This window comes from Gorilla gorilla, chromosome 18 (genome assembly GCF_029281585.2).
Source record: "Gorilla gorilla gorilla isolate KB3781 chromosome 18, NHGRI_mGorGor1-v2.1_pri, whole genome shotgun sequence".
NCBI classification, from domain to species: domain Eukaryota; kingdom Metazoa; phylum Chordata; class Mammalia; order Primates; family Hominidae; genus Gorilla; species Gorilla gorilla.
The window spans coordinates 99,002,809-99,021,702 of NC_073242.2; the positions used below are offsets into that span (position 1 = coordinate 99,002,809).

Sequence of the window (18,894 nt, forward strand, 5' to 3'; positions counted from 1 at the left end):
AATAATTGACCTTTGGTTGGGGACTCCTGGATAGTCTCAGGATTTGGGGGCCAGTGGCCAGGGAAACCAGCCTTGTAGTTAGAGGGTTGGCACTTTTAGTCCCACACCCAGCCTCTGGGACAGGGAGAGGGACTGAAAGTTGACTTGATCTGCAGTGGCAGTGACTTAATTGATCATGCCTGCGTAATGAAGCTTCCATAAAAACCCTGAAGGACTGGGTTTGGGGAGCTTCTGGATGGCTGCACACGTGGAGGTTCTTGGAGGATGGCACCCTCAGAGAGGGCTTGGAGGCTCTGTGCCCCTTCTCACATGCCTCGCCCTACGTCTCTTCATTTGTATCCTTCATAATATCCTTTATAATAAATCAGTAAATGCAAATAAAGTGTTTCCTTGAGTCCTGTGAGTTGCTCTAGCAAATTTATCAATCCTAAGAACCTCGATTTATAGCCGGTTGGTCAGAAGCACGGGTAAAACAACCTGGAGCTTGCAATTGATGTCGCAAGTCAGGGGCAGTCTTGGGGCACTAAACCTGTGGGATCTGATGCTACTTCCAGGTGGATGGTGTGGGAACTGAATTAGAGGACACCCAGCTGGTGTCTGCCAGCTGCAGAATTGATTGCTTACTTGGTATATGGGGCTCCCACACATCTGGTGTCAGAAGTATTCTGTGGGGCTGGGCGTGGTGGCTCACACCTGTAATCCCAGCACTTTGGGAGGCAGAGGTAGGAGGATCGCTTGAGCCCAGGAGTTTGAGATCAACCCGGGCAGCATAGTGAAATCCTGTCTCTATTAAAAAAAAAAAAAAAAAAAGGTAGTATTCTGTGTTGTGAGAGTATAGCAGGAAGAAACTGAGTTTGCTTTTTCCTCTCCATCCTCTCAGTAAGTAACTTGCTCTGGATCACTCAAAGGCAAATGAGTGGTTCAGCTTATTAGCTTCCAGAAGACTGACAGGTCTGAAAGGTTGTTGCTGAGGTAGGGTGATAAAAGTGATCAGGTGCTTCAGGTATTGCAGGAGCTGCCAGTAGCTTAATCTGATGTGTGGTTGTTTTCTCCTGTCAAAAGTTCTTTAATAATTATTATTTTTCTTTTTGAGATGAAATCTCGCTGTGTCTCCCAGGCTGGAGTGCAGTGTGCTATCTCGGCTCACTGCAACCTCCACCTCCCGGGTTCAAGCGATTCTCTTGCCTCAGCTCCTGAGTAGCTGGGATTACAGGTGCCTGCCACCATGCCCGGCTAAGTTTTGTATTTTTAGTAGAGACGGGGTTTCCCCATGTTGGCCAGGCTGGTCTTGAAATCCTGACCTCAAGTGATCCACCCGCCTGGGCCTCCTAAAGTGCTGGGATTACAGGCATGAGCCACACAGCCTGAAGGACTGTAGCTTTGTAGTAAGTTTTAAAATTGGAAAGTGTTAGTCATCCAACTTTGTTCTTTTTCAAGATTGTTTTGGCGATTCTGGGTTCCTTGCATTTCCTTACTTTAGGGTCAGCTTGTCAATTGCTGAAAAACAATTCTCTTTTTCTCTCTGTTTGTTTTTATATCTGGCTTTTTGGCCAAGGACTTCTGCAATGGTTGTTGACATTTAGGTGTGAAGTACCCCTGTATGCTAGGACCCAAGTGCGGGAAGGTGAGTTGGGTGGGGGAAATTAACCTTTTCAGTTTATAATGTAGACTTGCACTGTCTCGCTGGGTCAATATGGTGCCTTATCCCTATTGTCAACTATGCCTGAAGTCTTGAGTTTGGTTTCACCTGTTGAGAAACTAAAAGTCTTTTTAGTCTTTTTTTTTTTTTTTTTTTTTTTTGAGACAGAGTCTTGCTCTTGTTGCCCAGGCTGGAGTGTAATGGTGTGATCTTAGCTCACCACGACCTGTCTCCCAGGTTCAAGCTATTCTCCTGCCTCGGCCTATCCCAAGTAGCTGGGATTACAGGCATGCACCACTACACCTGGCTAATTTTGTATTTTTAGTAAAGACAGGGTTTCATCATGTTGGTCAGGCTGGTCTCGAACTCCCGAACTTGGGTGATCCGCCTGCCTCGGCCTCCCAAAGTGCTGGACTAAAAGTCTGCTTGGGGATTAGGAAGGGGCAACTGCTTGGTTGAACTGGGTGGGGAGGGGACTCTGGGACTCTAATCGTTCCCAAGATAGGCTTTTGCCAGTCCTCCTGTTTTTAGCCCCACTTCTGCCCTTACTTTCGGAGGTACCTGGTACTACTGATGCAGGGCACGTGAGCCCCAAAACTGGGGGTTAGTCTGGGTAGGTTCTTGGCTTTGCCCTGGAAAGAATTCAAGGGCAAGCTGGTATTAGAAGAAAACAGCTTTATTGAGGCAGCAGAGTTACAGCTCTGTGACTGCTCCTGCAGAGCAGGGCTACGCTATAGGCAGTGTGTCCTTAGTAGCAGCTCAGGGACAGTTTTGCTGTCATATTTATACCCAGTTTTAATTATATGCAAGTTAAGGAGTGGGCTATTAGACATTTCTAGAAAAGTGGTAACTTCTGGGGCATTACCATGGCATTGGCACACTGTCAGGGCACTGGTGGGTGTGTCTTGTGGGGAGGTGCTTTTGGTGCCTCTTCCCTGTTTCAGCCAGTCTTCAGTCTGGTCCTGAGTCGAGTCCTCCCTCCTGCCTCACCACCAGTGATTGACCCTTTCTGGAATTCTTCATTGCCGGTCCGCTTGCCTTCTGTTGACCTCTCTTGTGGGCAGCTAAGTTTCAGTTTCGACACACTGGAACCATTTTCCAAAATTTTGCTGCTATTTCCGTTGTGCTTTTTTCCCTTTCTGTGGGTTTTCACCTTTTTGTATTGCTTTCCTGTCATTTTGATGGAGTTTGAGAAGGGAACAGAGATAAATGTGTGTGTAGTCTGCTGTGTGTATTGAGAGCTCCTGGAAGGCTAAGGGAAGAACTGGCCTCTAGGAAGATGCTAGTGTCGCTACTACTTTGTTTCCTTAGCAACAGTCCTGACGGGGAGCTCCTTCATTGTATTCTGTTCCTACTGATACACGTTGCTCCTTTTTTTTTTTTTTTTTTTTTTTTGAGATGACTCTCACGCTGTCGCTCAGGCTGGAGTGCAATGGCACAATCTTGGCTCACTGCAACCTTCGCCTCCCAGGTTCAAGTGATTCTCCTGCCTCAGCCTCCCAAGTAGCTGAGATTACAGGCACTCACTACCACGCCCAGATAATTTTTTTATTTTTAGTAGAGATTGGGTTTCACTATGTTGGCCGGGCTGATCTCGAACTCTTGACCTCATGTGGTCCACCCACCTCGGCCTCCCAAAGTGCTAGAATTACAGGCATGAGCCACCACGCCCAGCCACCTTTTCTTTTTTTTCTTTTGAAACAGGGTCTTCCTCTGTTGCTCAGGCTGGAGTGCAGTGGAGTGATTACAGCTCACTGCAGCCTTGACCTCCCGGGTTCTGGTGATTTCCCACCTCAGCCTCCTGAGTAGCTGGGACTACAGGCATGCACCACCGTGTCTGACTAATTTTTTGTATTTTTTGTAGAAATGGGGTTTCTCCATGTTGCCTAGACTGGTCTCGAATTCCTGGGCTCAAGCAGTCTGCCCACATCAGCCTCCCAAAGTGCTTGGATTACAGGCATGAGCCACTACGCCCAGCTGCCCCAGTTTTTCATTTGCATAATTTTCTATGCAAATTTTTTGCATTTTTTTAGTTCAGCCAAATTAGCTGAGGTCTAAAGCACTCCTTTTAGTGCAGTCACATTAGTTGAGGTTTCAACAAATTCGTTAACACTAAACCAGTGGTCCTCAACCCAGCTTCATATTAGGATCACTTGGGGAATTTTTAAATAACACAGCTGTCCCTGGCCCACCCCAGACCAATTAAATGGGAATCTCTGAGGGTAGGTTTTGGTGGTCAGTGTTGTTTTTTTTTTTAATGCTCCCCAGATAATTCAGATGTCTAGAAAGGATGGAGAACCACTGCTCCAAGGCATTTGATCCTTCATTAAGGATAATTTAACCTAACTCTACACATTCAATTACATCTGTTATCTTATTGTTATTCTTCCCATCTTACGTTTCCCCCCAACATTGGCCCCTTTCCTTCCTTGTATTCCCCAGACATGCTGTCACCTCAACAGCATTTTTTTTTTGAGACAGGGTCTTGCTCTGTCACCTATGCTGGAGTGCAGTGGCGTGATCATAGCTCACTGCAGCCTAGACCTCCCAGGCTCAAGCGATCCTCCCACCTCACCTCAGCCTCCCGAGTAACTGTGACTACAGGCATGTGCCACCATGGCTAATTTTTGTGGTTTTTGTTGAGACGAGGTTTTGCCCTATTGTTCAGGCTGGTCTCGAACTCCTGGACTCAAGTGATCCACCTGACTTGGCCTCGTAAGGTGCTGGGATTACATGCATGAGCCACCACTGCTGGCCATCATACCCTTTTATCTGTCTGAATGTTTTGCAGATACTCTCAGTTTCTTCCTTCAGCTTCTTCAGATCTCTGCTCAAATGTCACCTTCTCAGTGAGACCTTCCTGTTCGTGCCTTTTTAATTTCTATTTTGGCCAGGTGCTGTGGCTTACGTTTATAATCCCATCACTTTGGGAGGCCAAGGCAGGAGGATCGCTTGAGCCTAGGAGTTCAAGACCAGTCTGGACAACTTGGTAAAATCCTATCTCTACTAAAAATACCAAAATTAGCCAGGCATGGTGGCATGTACCTGTAACCCTAGCTACTCAGGAGGCTGAGGCATGAGAATCACTTGAATCTGGGAGGTGGAGGTGCAGTGAGCTGAGATCACGCCACAGCACTCCAGCCTGGGTGACAGAGCAAGACTGTCTCAAAAAAAAAAAAAAAAGAAAAGAAAAGAAAAAGTGAAAAGCATGCAAATTTATATCATATAAATTTACATGACTAAGACCTGGAGAAACAGATAATGTGTATTTATGTTTAGGTTTGATGAAGAGTGGACAATCGTGGAGAAATACGATTGGACAAAAGGGGTATGACTGACTGGTAATACACTGGGGGAAATTTAACAAGTCCTGTTTGTTCAGATTCTTCTCTGTGTCCTTTTGTTTTCAGAGAAGGATATTTCTTTCCTTGGGGTATAAGGAGGGCATCTCTCAAAGGAGGGTCATATGACCCGTTTCAGGGGAAGGTCAGAAAATCTTTCATAGGCTTTATGACCTGCTTTATGGGAGAAGGGTGAGAGGAAGCTGAGAGTGACTTCCTGCTTTTCCTGTTTTCTTAAATGCCAAGGTGTCATGTTTTGGGGTAAGGTATCTTAAACCCCATCAGCCATGTCCTGTCTACTGATGAGCCCATCAAGGCATTCTTCACTTCTATTACAGTGTTTATGATTTCTAGCATTTTCTGTTGACTCTTATAGTTGCTATATCTCTCCTTACATTGCCCATCTATTCTCGTGTGTTGTCTGCTGTTTCCATTAGAGCCCTGAACCTAGTAATCATAGTTATTTTGCATTACCTGTTTGATTATTCTAAAATCTGTCCTATCTGAGTTGGGTTCTGATGCTTGCTTTATTTCTTTTTCACACTGTTTCTTCTTGCCTTTTAGTGTGTTTTGTAATTTTTCATTGAGAGCTAGACATTGACCTTCTTCCTGCTGATCAGTTCCTCTTCCTTACCCCTCCCTAGTTCTTGTTTAAAAAAGAAAGCTGGACATGATGTATTAGGTAATAGGAAATGAGATAAATAGGCCATTAGTATTGTTAGTATGGTGTTTCATGTTAATCTGGCTAAGAGTTGGTCTGTGTTTAATGATTGCTGTAACTGTAGGTATCTGAGGCTTCAAATTCCTCTAGTGTCCTTGTTTCTGTCTCCCCTGTTATCTTTGGTTTTCCCTAAAAACTCCTTCTTAAATACAGTGTATGCCTTTCAGCCCTAATTCCCTGTTATTGTACTGGAGCCCTGTTGGTGTGACAGCAAAGTATGGGGGAGGGGAAGCATTCTATAGCCTCATGGTCAAATCCTAGTCTTTTAGTGGGCCTGTGTCCCAGGCTATGACTGTCACTCGTATTTAACTGTTTTTCTCCCCTTAGATGAGACAGAAAGGCTAAAGAGGGCTGGAGTCAGGGGAATTCTCTTCCACCGAGTAGGATAAGGCTCTGGTAAAGTCTTTTTCCCTGGAGAGTAGGCCATTGCTCTGGGCCTATTTCACTATGGTTACTTCCCACAACTAGAGCTAGGAGGGAATCTTTCTTGACTCTTTACCAGGAGAATCTTGTAAAGAAGGATTTTTTTTTTCTGTTTTATTCACCAGTATATCACTAGCACCAAAACCAGTGCAGAGTACATAATAGATGCTCAATAAATATTTGTCAAATGAATGAATGCCTCTTACCTAAGCTCTAGAGATTGTTTTACCTAGATGTGGGAAGTTTCTTAACTTATAATGATAATAGGCTGGGCGCAGTGGCTCACGCCTGTAATCCCAGCACTTTGGGAGGCCAAGGTGGGCGGATCACCTGAGGTCAGGTGTTCGAGACCAGCCTTAATGTGGAGAAACCCTGTCTCTACTAAAAATACAAAACATTAGCTGGGCGTGGTGGTGCATGCCTGTAATCCCAGCTACTCTGGAGGCTGAGGCAGGAGAATTGCTTGAACCTGGGAGGCGGAGGTTGTGGTGAGCCGAGATTGTGCCATTGCACTCCAGCCTGGGCAACAAGAGCGAAATTCCATCTCAAAAAATAAAATAAAATAAAATAAAATGATAATAAACTGATGACATTTCTCTGAATGAAATTAGTCCCTAGTGTAGTATTTGCTTATTAGGTTCTGTAGTGCTTGTTTAATCTAAAACCCTACCTTAGATGGGATTGTTGTAGACCAGTAGTCTCAAGCTTTTTTGACTGCAACCTTTGGTAAGACATACATTTTATATCTTAAAACAGTATGTGTGTGTGTGTATATATATATGTATATATATTTATTTTAAAACAGTATATAGATATATATATACACATATGTGTATATACAATATACATATGGATATATATACATATGTGTATATACAATATACATATGGATATATCATATGTGCACCTATTAATATATATACATGTATATTTATTTGGTAAAACTTTTTGTGAAATAATACTTTCCTTAGTGTGTGATATACTTTTATATTTTCTTTTTTTTTGAAACAGAGTCTCATTCTGTCACCCAGGCTGGAGTGCAGTGGTGCGGTCTTGGCTTATTGCAACCTCTGCCTCCTGGGTTCAAGCAATTCTCCTGCCTCAGCCTCCTTATTAACTGGGATTACAGGCACCTGCCACCACGACCAGATAATTTTTGTGTTTTTAGTAGAGATGGGGTTTCACCCTGTTGGCGAGGCTGGTCTCGAACTCCTGACCTCAAGCAATTCACCCGCCTCAGCCTCCCAAAGTGTTGGGATTACAGGCATGAGCCACCGCGCTCGGCCTATATTTTCTTTTAAAAAAATCTTTTTATTTATTATAGTTTGGTATACAACTTTTATAGTTTCTACCCTATTAGTTTGTATTTTATTTTTAAAATGCTTGTCAAGATTTATGTAGAGGATAAGTTCAGAGGAAATATGTTGTTTGTATTTATATTATATATAAATATGTTATTTATATTTTTGAGACCAAGTGTGGTGGCTCATGCTTGTAATCCCATCACTTTGGGAGGCTGAGGTGGGAGGATCGCCTGCGCTCAAGAGTTCCAGATCAGCCTGAACAACATAGGGACCCCCTTCATCTGTACAAAAAATTTAAAAAATTAGGTGAGTCTGGTGGCTGGTGCCTGTAGTCCCAGCCTTTTAGAAGGCTGAGGTGAGAGGATTGCTTGAGCCCAGGAGGTTGAGGCTGCAGTGAGCCATGATTGTGCCACTGCACTCCAGCTTGGGGTGACAGAGTGAAACCCTGTCTCAAATATATATATATATACACACACACACACATATATATACGCACACATAGATACACACACACACACATATATACATACACACTCATACTATAAATATATATATATATATTTTTTTTTTTTTTTTGAGAAATTTCAGTAGATCTACCAGACTTAGTAAAGGGGGACATTTTGACTTTCCCATCCCCCTCCCAATAAGTCCATTAGTTTCTTCAATAATGAAATACTTTGTTCATCTGGTAACCTTTAGTTATATTTTAAACATTGACCCCCTTCTCCCTCTTCCAGCAAAGCTTATGCTCACTCAGAGTTTTGGAGTGATTAGGATGCAATTACTTTCCATGGCTATTAGCAGGGGAGAAATTACTTGAGTACATGTACGGAGTCATCTGTTCATGTTGCTGAGACAGAGTGTAAAGTCTGGGCCTCAGGTTTCCTAAGCTTCTTGCAGTGGACAGTGGGGATTTGGACCTAATACACATTAGGAACCTTGTCTAAGATGGGAGGCAAAAGCTAAGAGGTTGAAAGTACTTTGATGGGGATGGGATCTGTTCCTTTCTATAGTTACGGTTATTTTTCTTGAGACAGAGTCTCGCTCTGTTGCCCAGGCTGGAGTGCAGTGGCGCAATCTCGGCTCACTGCAACGTCCGCCTCCCGGGTTCAAGCGATTCTCCCGCCTCAGCCTCCCGAGTAGCTGGGATTATAGTTGCGCCACCACTCCTGGCTAATTTTTGTATTTTTCATAGAGACGGGGTCTCACCATGTTGGCCAGGCTGGTCTCGAACTCCTGCCCTCAAGTGATCCGCCTGCCTGAGCCTCCCAAAGTGCTGGGATTACAGGTGTGAGCTGTCACACCTGGCCGGTTATTTATTTATTTATTTTTGGAAATGGAGTCTCGCTCTGTTGCCCAGGCTGGAGTGCAATGGTGCAATCTTGGCTCACTGCAACCTCCACCTCCTAGGTTCAAGAAATTCTCCTGCCTCAGCCTCCCAAGTAGCTGGGATTACAGGCGCCCGCCACCACACCCGGCTAATTTGTTATATTTTTAGTAGAGATGGGGTTTCGCCATGTTGGCCAGGCTGGTCTCAAACTTCTGACCTCAGGTGATCCACCTGTCTCGGCCTCCCGAAGTGCTGGGATTACAGGCGTGAGCCACTGTGCGTGGCCCCGGCCGGTTATTTTTCTTTATGCATCAATTGGAAAGGTTTTACAATTCCAAATGCTTACATTATATAATGTCAGCGTGGTATCTTGCTCATTAGATCTGGAACTCCAGACAAAGCTCTGTAGAATAACATGGATTACTGTTATATAAGCAGTGGACTGCAATTTTAAAAGACACTGGAGAAAGAAAACATGGTGATGTTTTATCTACCCTGTTTCTCCTGCCTTCCCAGTTGCCTTTGTTCCTTCTGAGCCTTCTTTAGAATTTATCTGATTGTTTTAGTTTTGCGGCCCTGAAGTGTAGATCAAAAAGTTTGGTCTTTCTTCTGTTGAACAGGCCATGTATGGGCTTCAAGTTCCATTCTCTAAGAGTCAGGACCAAAGGCTCAAAACTGCTACAGTTCAGGAGAACAAGATAGTTTAAAAACTACCATTAGTTGAGTTGCCTTAGGAAAGAAAGAGTCCCAATAGAAGTAAAGATTTCTAAAATATTCTTTTATTTTTAAAGTCTGTAAATAATGGATTTCCAGCTTTTAGTGCTTTAACCCCTGTTAACTAAAAGCCCCAAGGCTCAATTTATAATTATTTGTAATCTTTCCTGCATTATTCAAGATACGATCTTTTGCTTCCCCTTAAAATTATTGTTCAATTATGAAAGAGATCAAACATATAAAATGGTTAGAGATGAAGATAACAAACAGTCATAAAAACCACCATCTGAATTTAATGCATATGAACATTTTGCCATATTTGCCCCAGAACTTTTTTCTTTGAAAGATAAAATGTTGTAGATACAGTTGAGGTTCCTTTGGTCTCTTCCCCACTCCAATTCCCCTGCTCCCTCCTCCCCTACCCTAGAGGGAACTTCTGTTCTGAACTTGGTGTGGTTCCTTCCCGTTGTACTTTTATACTTTTAAACGTTTGTGTGTCCACAACAACAATGTATACAGTTGTTTTGTGTAAGTTCAAGTGTACACCAAAGACATCATACTAAGGCTGCCACTTGCCCTTTTTTTTTTTTTTCCCCTCTTGGCATTATCATTTGGGATTTGTAAATGTGGATTAAATTCATGTATTTCAGGTACTATATAGCATTCCATTTTAGAAATATATCACAATTTATCCATTCCCCCATTGATGGGTATTTAAGTTGTTTATAATTTTTTACTATTACAAATACTGCTATGATGAACATCCTTGAACATGGCCTCTTCTGTGTGTGTTGGAGAATTTCTCCCTCTGCAAATGCCTGGGAGTAGAATCCTGGTGGGTCCAAAATTACGCGTCTTTAACTCTGCCGGAGGTTGTCAGCTGCCATCTAATGTGCGCTGCCTCCACAGGCATGTGAGACTTCTCTCCAACACTAATTGTCAGGCTTCTCATCTCTTTCTAATCTGATGAGTAGCAAAGAGAGTTGATCTTTTTACTGCTTTGCCAAGACAAATTTAGTCTAAGTGAGTCAAAACATCATCTTTTTGGCCTGGTGAAATGGCTCATGCCTGTAATCCCAGCACTTTGGAAGGTGGGGCTGGGAGGATTGCCTGAGGCCAGGAGTTCAAGACTGGCCTGGGCAAGATGGTGAGATCCTATCTCTACAAAAAATAAATACATAAATAAATAAGAAAGGAAAAAAATTAGCTGGATGTGGTGGCAAATGCCTGTAGTCCCAGCTACTCAGGAGGCTGAGGCGGAAGGATCACTGGAACCCAGGAAGTCAAGGTTGTAGTGAGCTATGATCATGTCACTGCACTCCATCCTGGGTGACAGGGCTAGACCCTGTCTCAAAAAAACAGGTTGGTCCTATGGTAGTGGGTTATCAGAACTTATTAACATTAGTGTCACTAAAGTTTGTATACAACCCCTGAATGCTAAATTTGGCTTTAAAAAAGGAAAAAAAAAGAACTGAGATGGGAGTCTGTCTGCACGTTCAAGGGATAGTTGAACAGTGAGGAGGCCTGTGTGGCAGTAGTCACAGCATGATGAGGGTGGGGGGATACTGGGGAGCAGGAAGTGGGCCATGAGGTCAGAGAGGGGTGTGGAAATGGGGGGAAGGTATTGCATAGGACGTCAAAGGTCATTTGCAGGTCTTTGGCTTTTACTCTTTTTTTGTTTTTGTTTTTCAAACAGGGTCTCACTGTATCACCCAGGCTGGAGTGCGGTGGCACAATCATGGCTCACTGCAGCCTTGACCTCCTGGGCTCAAGGGATCCTCCCAACTCTGTGGTCCTGATTAGCTGGGTCCACAGGCATGTGCCATCACACCCAGCTAATTTTTGTATTTTTTTTGGAGAGATGGAGTTTGACCATGTTGCCCAGGCTGGTCTTGAACTCCTGAGCACAAGGTGATCCGCCCGCCTCAGCCTCCCGAAGTGCTGGGATTATAGGCGCCCGCTGGCTTTTACTCTGAGTTAGACGGTGTCTTAGTTCATTTTGTGTTTCCATAACTGGATAATAGAAACGGGATAATTTATAAAGAGACTAGGTAATTTATAAAGAAAAGAGATTTATTCTTTGTATTTGAGTCTGGGAAGTCTAAGGTGGAGGGCCCACATCCTGGCGAGGGCCTTTGTACTCCACATCCCAAGTGGAAGGAAAGGCAGGAGAGCTAGAGAGAAACGTGAGGGGCTGAACTTGCTTTTATAACAAACCTGCTCTTGAGATAATGGCCCCAGCCCTGAAGTAACATCAATCTGCCCTCATGATCCAATCACCTCTTCAAGGCCCCACCTCTCAATACTGTTAAGATTAAATTTCCGGAGCCGGGCGAGGTGGCTCATGCCTGTAATCCCAGCACTTTGGGAGGCTGAGACAGGCGGATCACCTGAGGTCAGGAGTTCGAGACCAGCTTGGCCAACATGGTGAAACCCTGTCTTTACTAAAAATACAAAAATTAGCTGGGCGTGTTAGCGGGTGCCTGTAATCCCAGCTACCAGGGAGGCCGAGGCAGGAGAATCTCTTGAACCCGGGAGGCAGAGGTTGCAGTGAGCCAAGATAGCGCCACTGCACTCCAGCCCGGGTGACAGAGCGAGACTCCATCTCAAACAAACAAACAAACAGACAAACAAAGGGATGACATTCAAAGCCTGAGACAGAATGAGGTAACTGAGAAGAGGTAGAACATTGATTGCTTGAGGTTGAGGAGGGGGCAGGAGCCAACCAAGAAGGCTCAAGTGGGGCAGGAGGAGGATGAGGCAGGACTGGTGTCCCCAGAGCTGAGGGAAAAAAGCAGTTAAAGAACAAAAGGGTGATCAGTTGTGTCAGATGCTGCCAATAGGTCAGTCATGTAAGAGGAGATGGAGAATTGCTATGGGATTTGGTAATCTGGAGGTCTTTCTGGAGCTCTTGATAAGAAGAGTTTGGTATTGTATTCCATTTGCTAAGTACCATTTCAGAGGTTTCCAGTGGAAGTAAAATGCTTATTACAGACTAGTCTAGAAAAACTAGCCACTTTAAATCTTTTTGGAAACTGGATATATCACATAAGACAAATTCTGTTCGAGTTTGCTAAAAATCTTGGAGCGTGACATTGTTTGACTTTAGCTATGGAAAATGTCAAAATCATTGTCACTTAGCCATAGCTACATTTATTTAAATTTAAATTTAAATTATAAAATAGAGCCAAGGTCTCACTATGTTGCCCAGGCTGGTCTTGAATTCCTGGGCTCACATGATCCTCTTGCCTCAGCCTCCCAGTGTGCTGGAATTACAGATGTGAGCCACTGTGCCTCTCCTGTAGCTATATTTAATTCTCATATGAAGGGCTTTTGTCCTTTTTTTTTTTTTTTTGAGATGGAGTTTCACTCTCTCCCCCAGGCTGGGGTGCAGCGGCATGATCTCAGCTCACTCCAACCTCTGCTTCCCAGGTTCAAGCGATTCTTCTGCCTCAGCCTCCGGATACCTGGGATTACAGGTGCGTGCCACCATGCCCGGCTAATTCTTGTATTTTTAGTAGAGATGGGGTTTCATCACATTGGCCGGGTTGGCCTCAAACTCCTGACCTCAAGTGATCTGCCTGCGTTGGCCTCCCAAAGTGCTGGGATTACAGGCGTGAGCCACTACGCCTGGCCAAGGGCTTTCATTCTTAGAGTAATATGGTGAATTAATAACCATGTTTTAAAGCTGAACAACTCTTTAAGATAAGTCAGGCACCGGGCTTGGTGGTCCGATCCTGTATTTCCAGCTACTCAGGAGGCTGAGGCAGGGAGATACTTTGAGTGCAGAAGTTCGAGGCTGCCGTGAGCCATGATTATGCCTGTGAGTAGCCACTGTACTCTAGCCTGGGCAATACAGCCAGACCCTGTGTCTAAATAGTAATAATAATAATATTGAAGAAAAAAAAGAAAATGGGACGGCAGGGAGAAAGGTCACATACAAATAGAATGACAGAAGGTATTAATGATGTTGAATAGAACAGGAATTTTGGCCAGGCTTGGTGGCTCATGCTTGTAGTCCCAGCACTTTGGGAGGCTGCGGCAGAAGGATAGCTTGAAGCCAGGAGTTTGAGACTAGTCTGGGCATCGTAGTGAGACCTCGTTTCTACAACAACAACAACAACAAAATATTAGAGTTGTGGTGGCACATCTATAGTCCCAGCTACTCAGGAGGCCAAGGTGAGAGGATTGCTCGAGTCTAGGAGTTCAAGGTTGCACTGAGCATGTTCATGCCACTGCACTCCCGGCATGGGCGACAGAGTGAGATACCATCTCTAAAAAACATAAGATACAAAGGCACAAGAATTTAACAGCATCAGTTCTCAAGTGTGGTCCTCAGACGTTGGGAGGCCTCCCAGACTCTTTTAGGGTTTTGCAAGGTTAAAACTCTTTTCTTTTTCTTTCTTTCTTTCTTTTTCTTTTTTTTTTTTTTTGAGACGGAGTCTTGCTGTCATCGCCCGGGCTGGAGTGCAGTGGCATGATCTCGGCGCACTGCAACCTCTGACTCCCAGGTTCCAGCAATTCTCCTGCCTCAGCCTCCCAAGTAGCTGAGATTAGAGGCACCCACCACCATGCCCGGCTAATTTTTGTATTTTTAGTAGAGACGAGGTTTCACCATGTTGGTCAGGCTGGTCTCGAACTCCTGACCTCAGGTGATCCACCCACCTTGGCCTCCCAGAGCGCTGGGAATACAGGCGTGAGCCACTGCGCCTGGCCAAAACTATTTTTATAATGACATTAACACTTTGCCTTTTCACTGTGATCCCATTCACACCAATGTTCCAGAAGCAAAGGTGAGTAAAGCAGTTGGTGCTAGCACCAATTGGGCTGTTGCTGTGGTCATGGTATCTTTCACCACACATACTCTCAGTATAAAGAAAAGAAAAAGCCAGGTTCGCCTGAGAATGTCCTTGATGAAGTGGTAAAATTCATTAATTTTATGAAGTCTTGACTCCTGAGCACGTCTTTTTAATATTCTGTGTGCTGAAATGGGCAGTACTCCAAAAGCTCTTCTGCCGCCTGTTGAAGTATAATGGTGTGTTGGGAAAAAGCACGGTTGTTTGAATTGAGAGCTGAATTAATTGCTTTTTGGGTGAAGTACCATTTTTACTTAAACATCTAACAGACAAATGTGTTACTAGATTTGGGTATTTGGCAAGCCTTTTCTTGAAAACGAATGAAGTGAGCCCGACACTTCAAGGAAAACAACACAGTATTTGTTACCAATGATAAAATATGAGTTTTTTTTTTTTAAAAGCAAAGAAAGAGTGGTCGAGTGCAGTGGTTCACACCTGTAATCCCAGCACTTTGGGAGGTTGAGGCAGGCGGATCACTTGAGGTTAGGAGTTCGAGACCAGCTTGGCCAACATGGCGAAACCCCATCTCTACTAAAAATACAAAAATTAGCCAGGTGGTGCTGGTGCCTCTAATTCCAGCTACCCATAAGGCTGAGGCACGAGAATCACTTCAACTTGGGAGGTGGAGGCTGCAGTGAGCCGAGAATGTGCTACTGTACCATTCCAGCTTAGGTGTGTGAGACTCTGTCTCAAAAAAAAAAAAAGACAAAAGACAAGGTAGTAGAGATGATGGAAGGAGGGAGGAAGGGGAGCGGATATGAGTTTTTAAGTGAAAGATTTTAAGGGAAAGTTAGACTTTTGGAATGCTTTTATCTACTACCAAGAGCTCAATGGCTTCCCAATGCTTAAAGACTTGTCTGATGAGATCAGTGGTGACATTCACAAATGTGATTTTTGGATATTGCATAATGAAATGTGTCAACATTTGGAAAATCTGCAGAACTCAATGAACCAATATTTTTCAAATGTCAAATGATGATATTCCAAAATCACATACAAGTAAAATATCCATTCAAAGTACAAGATAGACTTGCTTCTAGCCAAGACGGAATGACAGGGACACCTCATGGCGAATGATGCTGCACATCTTTTTTTTTTTTTTCGAGACAGAGTCTTGCTCTGTCACCCAGGCTGGAGTGCCATGGCACAGTCTCGGCCCACTGCAACCTCGGCTTCCCGAGTTCAAGCGATTCTCCTGCCTCAGCCTCCCGAGTAGCTGGGATTACAGGCACCCACTACCACGCCCGACAAATTTGTTTTTTTTTAATATAGATGGGGTTTCATCATTATGGCCAGGCTGGTCTTGAACTCCTGACCTCAGATGATCCACCTGTCTTGGCCTCCCAAAGTGCTGGGATTACAGACATGAGCCACTGCACCCAGCCTACCCATTTAAATAATTGTATTAGTTGTCTTCTTTTTCTCTTTCCTTTTTTTTTTTCTTGCATTATACTTTTAGCAAGGATTACTGTCAGATTCTACTCATTTGGCCAGAGACCCTCCTTGAGGTGTTTGCAGCAAACTTGCTCTACAGGTAGCACACTAGATTAGCTGTCTTTCTGCTGTGAATCTGTGATGTTCTTTTTGGAGATGTCTTTTTTTTTTCTTCTTCTTTTTTTGAGACAGAATCTTGCTCTGTTGCCCAGGCTGGAGTGCAGTGGCACGATCTCGGCTCACTGCACCCTCCGCCTCCCGGGTTCAAGCAATTCTCTGCCTCACCCTCCTGAGTAGCTGGGATTACAGGCACCCACCACTATGCTTGGCTAATTTTTTTGTATTTTTAGTAGAGATGGGATTTCATCATCTTGGCCAGACTGGTGTTGAACTCCCAACCCTGTAATCCACCCGCCTCCCAAAGTGCTGGGATTACAGGCATGAGCCACTGCGCCTAGCCAATCTTTTTTTTTTTTTTTTTTTTTGAGATGGAGTTTTGCTCTTGTCACCCAGGCTGGAGTGCAATGGCCGATCTTGGCTCACTGCACCCTCCGCCTCCTGGGCTCAAGCGATTCTCCTGCCTCAGCCTCTGGAGTTGCTGGGATTACAGGCATGCGCCACCATGCCTGGATAATTTTGTATTTTTTAGTAGAGACGGGGTTTTGACATGTTGGTCAGGCTGGTCTCAAACTCCTGACCTCAGGTGATCTGGCCATCTCGGCCTCCCAAAGTGCTGGAATTACAGATGTGAGCCACCATGCCTGGCAGAGGTGTCTTAGTAGACTCTGCCTCCTCTAGACTTTGCTATAACAGTCCTGTGTCCTTTCTAGTCTATCCTAAGACCTGTCCAGGTTCATTAAGTCATTATAAGACAAACTATACCCTGGTTGCAGTTGCTTGGACGTTTCTATTTTCTTGCCTGTTAAGCTTAAATATTGAAATTGAGTTAAACTCCTCTGTCTTCTTATCAGATGTTCTCTAAATTCTTTTTTCTGTTTGTCTTACAGCTTCACGGTGATGATATGGCATCTGCCAGCTCTAGCCGGGCAGGAGTGGCCCTGCCTTTTGAGAAGTCTCAGCTCACTTTGAAAGGTGAGTGGCACTGTATAATGTCTTCATCTTGTCTACGCCCAGGGAAGAGGGAGAATCTAACCACACCTTGGTCTGGGGAGCCAAATTTTGTGAAATAGTTTACATGTGTTAATTATTTATTCTCATGGGATTGTCATCTTGTAGCTGTAATTCTTGAAGAAGAAAGAAAATAAAGGAGCAGGAAAATAGGGAACTTTTAGCTAAAATTGTCTAAAATGGTGATTTCAGGCCAGGTGCAGTGGCTCACGCCTGTAATTCAGCACTTTGGGAGGCTGAGGCAGGAGGATCCCTTAAGCCCAGAGTTTCAAGACCAGCCTGGGAAACATAGGGAAGCCCTGTCTCTACAGAACATAAAATAATTAGCCAGGCGTAGTGGTGCATGCTAGCTGGTCCCAGCTACTAAGGACACTGAAGTGGGAGGATCGCTTGAGCCTGGGAGTTCAAGGCTGCAGTGAGCTGTGATCACACCACTGCACTCAGCCTGGGCAACAGGGTGAGACCCTGTCCCAAAAACAAATTAAAATAAAAACTGAATAAAATAAAATGGTGACCTGTTCGTGCCCTAGGGCTCGTTGCTACCTGCACTCACTCCCTAGGTGCTTCTTCCAACCTCTGGCTTTAAATGCTACCAACAGAAGATCACTCCTCTGGGCTTTTCCTCTGAACTCCTGATTTATAACCAGCAGCCAGTTTGTTACCTTCACTTGAATATTTAGTAAACATCTAAAATTTAGCCTGTCTATAGCTGAGGTCCTGGTTTTTCTTCCTCATTGTCTGTATCAACCCATCAGCGTATCTGGTTGACTCGATCTTCAAAATGTGCCACTCAACATTCAGCCACTTCTCACCACCCCTAGGTCCCAGCCTAGTCCAGGCCACCATTGTCTCCACCCTGAGTTAAGGCAGTAGCCTCCTGTCCTGTCTCTCGGCTTCTGCACTTTGCCCTCCTTCAGTCTGTTGGTCACACAGCAGCCAGTGATCTTGTTAAAAGGTAAATGGGCCAGGTGTGGTGGCTCATGCCTGTAATATCAGCACTTTGGGAGGCCAAGGCAGGAGGATCACCTGAGCCCAGGAGTTTGAGACCAGCCTGAGCAGCAGAGCAAGACCCCTGTCTCTAAAAAAAAAAAAATCAGAGGCTGAGGCAGGAGGATCACTTAAGCCTAGGAGTTCGAGGCTGCAGTAAGCTGTGATTGTGCCACCGCACTCCAGCCCAGGCAACAGAGCAGAGCGAGACCATGTCTCAGAAAAAAAAATGTAAGCTGGGTCTTGTCACTCCTCTGCTCAAACCATTCAAGGGTGCTCCATTTCACAGTAGAAGCCGAAGCTCCCATGTGATGTGACCCTTCCCCACCCCGCATTTCTCATCTCCTGTTCCTGGTCTACATTCTCTGTGCCGCAGCCTCCTTGCTCTTCAGTGAATACACTGGGCAGGCGTCTGCCTCTGGGCCTTTGCACTTGCTGTTCCCTCTGAGTGAAATGCTTTTCGCTTCATTATTTCCTTAGGCGTTTTCTCAAAAGCCACCCTGTTCCTGATCCCCGATCCAACGCTACCTTTCTCATTGACTTCATCACATCTATTTCCCTCTCTTCTTTATATTTTTCTTATCAGCCCTTGTCCCTGTTTAATTAATTTATTTCATTTGTTGACTGTCTCCTTCAATAGAGTGTAAGATCCACAATAAGAGATTTTTGTCGCTTTGGTCACTGTTAACTACCCCAGCCAGTAGAACAGTGCCTGACACATAGTGGGCCCTCAGTAAATAGTGCCTGAACGAAAGAATATTGCTTCGGGTTCCATAGCTCTGCAGCCGTCACAGATGGGAGAGTGGCTCTCAGTATCTGAGCTCAGACCCCTCAGCCTGGTCCTCCAGAGGCAAAATTATGTCTCTTGGGAATATTTTTCTTGAGTATTTTTGAAATGCGAATGTTATTTATATAATATACTCATGGAGTTTAAAAATCTTAATTTTTAATTTTATTATTATTATATTTTGAGACAAGAGTCTCGCTCTGTCGCCCAGGCTGGAGTGCAGTGGTGCT

At 44.4% G+C, this 18,894-nt stretch overlaps 1 protein-coding gene across 2 annotated transcripts in view; it reads left to right on the forward strand.

Moving 5' to 3' along the window:
• Window positions 1-18,894, forward strand: part of WWP2 (WW domain containing E3 ubiquitin protein ligase 2) — a 177,397-nt gene that overhangs the window by 7,868 nt on the left and 150,635 nt on the right. Inside the window, exons 2-3 of one of the 2 annotated variants that reach the window (XM_055364249.2) lie at window positions 12,831-12,951; window positions 16,770-16,854. In XM_055364249.2, coding sequence (XP_055220224.1) covers window positions 12,871-12,951; window positions 16,770-16,854 — 166 coding nt within the window. In that variant the 5' untranslated portion in view covers window positions 12,831-12,870. The remainder of the gene's footprint in view (window positions 1-12,830; window positions 12,952-16,769; window positions 16,855-18,894) is intronic. The other variant, NM_001279559.1, reaches the window with a different exon arrangement.